The sequence below is a fragment of the Sinocyclocheilus anshuiensis genome, unplaced genomic scaffold (genome assembly GCF_001515605.1).
Source record: "Sinocyclocheilus anshuiensis isolate Anshui unplaced genomic scaffold, SAMN03320099.WGS_v1.1 scaffold86, whole genome shotgun sequence".
In the NCBI taxonomy this organism is placed as follows: Eukaryota; Metazoa; Chordata; class Actinopteri; order Cypriniformes; family Cyprinidae; genus Sinocyclocheilus; species Sinocyclocheilus anshuiensis.
The window spans coordinates 3188017-3195437 of NW_015547662.1; the positions used below are offsets into that span (position 1 = coordinate 3188017).

At 37.9% G+C, this 7421-nt stretch overlaps 1 protein-coding gene across 1 annotated transcript in view; it reads left to right on the forward strand.

Annotated features, from left to right (window-relative positions):
• The window catches only part of LOC107702372 (folliculin-interacting protein 2-like), a 27014-nt gene that overhangs the window by 16450 nt on the left and 3143 nt on the right, over positions 1-7421 (forward strand). The window contains exons 9-16 of the mRNA XM_016504672.1: positions 1645-1780; positions 1865-2066; positions 2942-3030; positions 3349-3495; positions 3759-3928; positions 4717-5452; positions 6328-6484; positions 6706-6906. Of these exons, the coding sequence (XP_016360158.1) occupies positions 1645-1780; positions 1865-2066; positions 2942-3030; positions 3349-3495; positions 3759-3928; positions 4717-5452; positions 6328-6484; positions 6706-6906 (1838 nt within the window). The remainder of the gene's footprint in view (positions 1-1644; positions 1781-1864; positions 2067-2941; positions 3031-3348; positions 3496-3758; positions 3929-4716; positions 5453-6327; positions 6485-6705; positions 6907-7421) is intronic.

Sequence of the window (7421 nt, forward strand, 5' to 3'; positions counted from 1 at the left end):
TGAAGTTCATTCAAATTCTTGAATCGATTTTGCTTGACAATCTTCATAAGGCTGCGGTTCTCTCGGTTGGTTGTGCATCTTTTCTTCTACACTTTTTCCTTCCACTCAACTTTCTGTTAACATGCTTGGATACAGCACTCTGTGAACAGCCAGCTTCTTTGGCAATGAATGTTTGTGGCTTACCCTCCTTGTGAAGGGTGTCAATGATTGTCTTCTGGACAACTGTCAGATCAGCAGTCTTCCCCATGATTGTGTAGCCTAGTGAACCAAACTGAGAGACCATTTTGAAGGCTCAGGAAACCTTTGCAGGTGTTTTGAGTTGATTAGCTGATTGGCATGTCACCATATTCTAATTTGTTGAGATAGTGAATTGGTGGGTTTTTGTTAAATGTGAGCCAAAATCATCACAATTAAAAGAACCAAAGACTTAAACTACTTCAGTCTGTGTGCATTGAATTTATTTAATACACAAGTTTCACAATTTGAGTTGAATTACTGAAATAAATGAACTTTTCCACGACATTCTAATTTATTGAGATGCACCTGTACATTGCAATGTGATGTCTAAATTCACATGTAGCATTTAAAATGACTAAATTTGAGTTTTTAGTGTTTTATTTATTTACTTAAAATAGCATAGGATAATAATATTGGCCATTTATCAGTTATTTTCTATAATGTGAAAATAATTGCTTTGGCTTTATTTTTCACAAAAATATTTTTTGTGTGAATTTTGTGTAAATATTACACGTAAAAGTGTTTATTTAAATGTAAATAATTTGTTGTGCATTTTATTTGCTACCATTAAAGGAATAGTTCACCTAAAAATGAAATTTTGTAGAAAATGTACTCACCCTCAGGCCATCTAAGATGTAGATGAGTTTGTTTCTTCATCAGAACAGATTTGGAGAAATGTAGCATTGCATCACTTGCTCACCAATGGATGCTCTGCAGTGAATGGGTGCCGTCAGAATGAGAGTCCAAACAGCTGATAAAAACATCACAATAATCCACAAGTAATCCACACCACTCCAGTCCATCAGTTAACATCTTTTGGAGCCAGAAGCTGTGTTTGTAAGAAACAAACCCATCAAGACGTTTTTAACTTTAAACCATTGCTAAAATATGAGTCCTCTGTCTATAATGTTGCTTTATTGGATTTTAATGTGAGAGGACAACAGAGGATGGATTTTCACTTGAAGCAATATTATGGACTTGTATTTTGGCCAGAAGCAATGGTTTGAAGTTCAAATGTCTTGATGGATTTGTTGCTTACAAACACGCAGCTTTTCACTTCACAAGATGGACTGGAGTGGTGTGGATTATTGTGATGTTTTTATCAGCTGTTTAGACTCTCATTCTGACGGCACCCATTCACTGCAGAGGATCCATTGGTGACCAAGTGATGTAATGCTACATCTGTTCAAATCTGAACGTCTTGCATGGCCTGTGGTGAATTTTGGGTGAACAGTTCCTTTAAGTTATGTTGCACATATTCACAAAATTGTTGGAAAGGCTGTTGGAAAAAAAAAAATAATTTGACCGGTATTATTGGCCTCATGCATTTTGTTTCCAATTTTAAGACACATTTTCTGTCATTTAACATAAATGTTGCCTGTGAACTCCCACTTTTCCCTTCTGCAGCATCTCTGAGCAGTTTGTTGGCCACTCCCCTACCGTCACCTGGCTCCTCCTTCAGTAGTGGTTTGTCCAGCAGTTACCAACGGCGATGGCTCCGTAGCCAGGCCACCAGTCTTCAGCATGGCCCCATGCCTCGCTGGTAAGCCTGAATATTTATATGAGTAAGTAAGAGATGAGAATATACAGAGGGCAGATAAGATAGATGTGGTCATTTGTGCATCAGGAACACTGAAGAAATGTTCAGCTTGTCTGACGAGAGCTGCAGCTCCAACCCTGCGATGATCCAGAGGAAGAAGATTGCCATCAGCATCATCATCAGCCTGCCGGAGAGAGAAGAAGAAAACCACAATTTTCAGGAGTTTTTCTTCTCACACTTTCCTCTGTTTGAGTCTCACATGAACAAACTCAAGACTGCCATCGAGAGGGTAAGTGTGAAAGTGCAGGAGAGTGATTTATCATATTATTCTAGTATTCTAGTAGGGAGGGGGTGCAAACAAATCGATTCAACAATGTATTACAGTTCTTTCTCAGATGTTTGTGGATTTATTTGCAAAAACTCATTGGAATTTATCATTAAAAATTCAGTTTTTTTTTTTTTTTTTTTTAGAAAAGCATGGTGTAGAAAATGGACTTAAAGGGATAGTTCACCCAAAAATTAAAATTTGATGTTTATTGGCTTACCCCCAGGGCATCCAAGATGTAGGTGAATTTGTTTCTTCAGTAGAACACAAACGAAGATTTTTAACTCGAACCGTTGAAGTCTGTCCATCATATAATGGAAGTGGATGGGAATCACGGCTTTGAGAGTCAAAAAAACATACACAAACAAAACCAAATTAAACCCTGTGGCTCGTGACGATACATTGATGTGTAAAGACACTAAAACTCAATTAAACTCAATTTTTACCTCTGATTCACTGCAATGTCCGAACTGTCCTGAGCGAGTTCTCAACAGCCGGCGCATGACGCGTCTTCTTCTTCTTCTTGCTTTACGGTGGATCGCAGACTTATAAGTGCATTACCGCCACCTATCTCTCAAATGGACCATTGACACTCCTAATTGAGATTGTAGATAGAGTGTCAATGGTCCATTTGAGAGATAGGTGGCGGAATTTACTCAAACCGCCTTATCCTGTTAAAGGTTTGTTGTTATCTGTTGCATAAAAATTGAGATCATTGAGATTTATGCTGAAGAGGATTGTGACTTCCTGAATCAAACTTATAATGTGCCTAATTTTTTTTTTATTAAACATTTAAACTTTAGCCCTGAATTTAAACTGTCTGTTGGTTTATTTTTCAGGCAATGATTGTGTGCAGAAGGATAGCAGAGTCCAGTCAGCGAGTGCAGGTCTATCTGTGTCGAGTGATGGAAGCACTGGGAGAATTCAGGTGCTGATATCATTACACTCTGTGCATATATGATCTCTTTAACTGCAGTTGACTATTTTTGTAGTAGTAAAGATAATGACGAATTTAAGCAGTCAGCAAGGGAGTGATCTTGGTATTTGAATGAAAAAATTACAGCAATGTTTTAATGTGCTTCTTGTTCTGTTTTTGAATCTTGGTGCCCCCTACAGTATTAAACTTCCTTTATGATTCATGACCAACTTGGTGCAGAGGATATTGTTACAGAAGCCCTCAAGTTTGAGAGATACGAGTCAGTGCAAGCTTGGGTTTGAGTCTCATCTGGTTCTCTGTTGGATGTAGGATGACGGTGTGGAACCTGTACATGGCTCCCCGCATCAGCGAGCCAGTCTGGCTTTCCATGATATCCCAAAGTACCGAGCGAAACCTACTGTGTCAGCGCTTCCTGAAGGAGATGAGTTTGCTGATGGAACACGGAGCCAAAAGCCAGTCAGTGATCTTTAACCTTTCAACTAAACATATTACTTCAAATCTTTAACCCTGTTCTTTTACTAGTACTGTGTAATCAAAGGGATAATTGGAAAGTCAGTTATTTGTTTCCATCCCCATCACTGATCCTAAGCGTGTCAGGAAACAATTGGCCAGGTGTGTCTGTGTGGCAGTCAGTCATCATGAGTAACGTCCTCTTGATTGCCTTATCGTGTTGAGTTCTGATGGGACACTCGTCAACTATTCCTTTCATTTTTGTCTAGGTTTCTCGCAGCTCTCCTTACTGCTGTTCTTACGCATCACTTAGCCTGGGTTTCCACGGTGATGCCCAGCAGCCTGCCGCCAATCAAATCTGCCTGCCAGAAACCTGCCTCCCAGACGGTGGATCTGTTGGCAAAATCTCACCCGTACAACCCACTGTGGGCTCAGTTAGGTAAGAATGAATATAGAATTATAATTAATAATTCATATTCAATAGGGCTGCACGATAAATCGCATGCGATATTTAATGCGCATCATGCGATTTATCGTGCAGCCCTAATATTAAATGAATCATCAGTGTGGCAGCAGTGCAAAAACAGCTTCATATTGTTTAGCACTTAAGTTAGAAATACTCAAACAATAAAAATAATATGAAAAACAGATTTATAGAAGCAATTCCTTTTTCTCTACATAAATTGCAATTCAATATAAGTTTTATATAAACTGTATAAAATATATATACACACACACACACACATACACATATATATTTATTTATATGTGTGTGTATATATACTTTGATGCTTAAATAAAATAATTATTAATGATGTACAGTTATATTTAAATGTTAAATATTTTAGTAATTAAATACTATTACTATTAAATATACTTTATATATTTTATATACAATATTATATTGTAATGTGGGAGAATGAAACATTTCGCTGAACTTAAACTTAATATTGTATTTTTGTTTAATGTATATTTGACTTGTTTCATGAAAATTAGTTTGAGGTCAAACAGTAATTGCCAGATCCTCTGTTGAAGACCCCTGGTCTACTTGCAGTCTCGTTTTTACTGTGATTTCATTTCCTTAAATGACTTAACTTGACTTATTTGAACTTTCACATTCAAAAAGTCTCAAGTTTCAAAAAGAAACTTTAAATTACTAGTCCTGCATATGTTTTCATTTGCAATGATTGCCCAGTTTTATGTTGTTTGTTGTGTGTTTTTGTTTAGGTGATCTGTATGGTGCTTTGGGTTCTCCTGTGAGAGTGTGTCGAACGGTGGTTGTGGGACGCAGGAGGGAACTGGTACAGCGAGTCTTGTATGTTCTGTCCTACTTTATTCGCTGCTCAGACCTGCAGGAACATGTGCAACCACAAGGACAGATGGACAATCCAGCCAGTCCCTGCACCTCTCAAACCACTGATCCCACCCCTGAAAAAACATGTACCCCTAAACCAGACCCGTTAAAGCCTACTGCTTGTGTTATTGGAACGAGTGAGAAAGCACTGAACTCTGACTTGGGTAATGCTACTCCGGGCACCTCAGTAGAACAAAACCATGAGATACTTTTGACTGATACAAACTCAACCAGTCCATCCCCCAGCTTGGAATCGACCGCTGTCAGGCCTGAATTTACAGAAATGGGACAGGAATGTTTTGGAGAAGACAGTGACTCTGTTGGGGGCGGATTAGAGCACATTTTGGCCAATCAGAGTCCTCTTTTGCATCGGGTGCAGTTTCACATTGGCAGTCCCAGTGAGACAGCGAATGACGGACAAGCCGAGGGTCTGACTGGGGCAGGGTGTGAACGGGGATTGGACAGGAAGTTGCATCAAAGGCTTTTGAGTGACATATGGAGGAAGGAGAGCTCAGATAGTGCTCTAGGTGACAGTGATGATGAGGAAACATCACCGCGAGAACTGTACGGGGCTACAGAACAAAAGGAGTATGAGTTACCACTACCAAGGTAAGTGCAAACTCATTTCAACATGGACACTCTACTAATTTAAAGGGGTCATATGATGAGGTATAAAATTATATTTGATCTTTTGGGAGTCATTGTACTGTGAAAACATACCGTAACATTCTCCGAGAGTCCAAAAAGACCATTTATTGAAACTAAGCTGCAATGTCAGACAGATAAATACATTTGAACATGTTATTGTTCACATCTACGTGTCAGTGTTGCCTATTCAGTGTTCAAAAACTTGACCCACCCAGTTATGATGAGAAAATAGGATGCCCTGTAAAAAAAAATCGGTGAAATTTACAGTAAAAAAAAACCCCGGCATGTAACAGTATTTTACCGTAAAATTACATTAAATGTAAGGTTCTCTGCATATCCATCTGAAGGCTACCAACATTAGAAACGAGCATCATAAGTTTATTATCAGTTTATTATAAGTCCTTGATCATTTCGGTCTGATCTTAATAGTTTAAATTAAAATTTAAAAGTCCAAAAAGTCATTTTTCTGATTAAGTTTTGTTTTTATTCCCTTTTCTGATTGTAGTACTTGTATGGTCAATACCTTGTATTTTGTTGTGCATTAATGTAAAACGTTTAGCCATAAGATATTCTTCAATGATATGACCCATTTAAAAGTAGGTGAAAATGGTGAAAAAAATTATTTAAGCATATATTGATTTATAATTCCCTTTTTGTTTTATCATTGTTTTGTTTTTGAAATGTAGAGAGTTTATTTTTTATTTTTTTATGTAAAATGTAATCTAATATAATTGAATTTAATGCTGTATTTACTTTCGGCCCTCTGCACTTTTGGCCCTTTGTTGTGAAAAGAGCCACGAGGACTGCACTAACCTAGTGTGCTTATTTCTGTGTAGTTGTCAGGTAGAGAGTCGAGCCAGTGTTAATCATTTCGGGCATTCTTTGCTGGGTGGGTACTGTCCTCAGTACATGCCTGACTTTGCCTTGCATGGCATCAGTTCTGATCTCAGGCTCAAACAATGCCTCATGGCTGACCTTGAACACACTGTTCTCGTAAGTACAATTACATTTACAGTTAATACTGCATATAAGAAATGATTCATGTATGTTGAGTGCCATAAGCATGCTCTCTTAGTTTTTATGTTTTGCACATGTAATTACATTTGCTTTCTTGTTTAAGGTTTAAATTTTCTCACAAAATGTAATCAAAATATTTTTTTAGCTTTTTAAATAGCCTACATTAGGGTGAAGAATGTACCTCTGTGTTTGTGCAGCATCCGGCGCTGGATGAACCAGTGGCCGAGGCTCTGTGCATTGTGGCGGATACAGATCGATTGAGTGTGCAGGTGGTGACGAGTCAAAGGCGCGTGTGCGAGGGCGGGCGGTTGGGCAGGGACGTGATGGTGTCCAACCTCGTACACACGCTCATCACATCAGTTCTGCAGCTGTTTGCGCTCAACATCGCCTCCGACTTTGTAAGTATCCTTAACAGACACATGTAAGCATATTTACAATGCAGTGTTAAGTATGGTTATTTACACTAAAAGTTTGGGGTCTGTAAGATTTTTTTAAAGAAATTGATACTTTTATTCAGCAAGGGTGTGTTAAATTGATTAAAATTGATGGTAAGGTCTTTTACATTGATACAAAAACTACTTTCTATTCATAAAGAATCTTGAAAAAAAGTACCACATGTAGTTTCCACAAAATATTAAGCAGCACAATTGTTTTCAACATTGATAAAAAATAATAATTGTTTCTTGAGCACCAAATCAGCATATTAGAATGATTTCTGAAGAATTAATGGCATTACTGGCTTCTGAAAATTCAGCTTTGCCATCACAAAAAATAAATTGCATTTTAAAATGTATTAAAATAGAATTAAAAATTAGAATACTGTTTTACTAGTGTAGATTCTGATTTCTTGTGTGTGTGTGTGTGTGTGTGTGTGTGTGTGTGTGTGTGTGTGTGTGTGTGTGTGCGCGCGCAA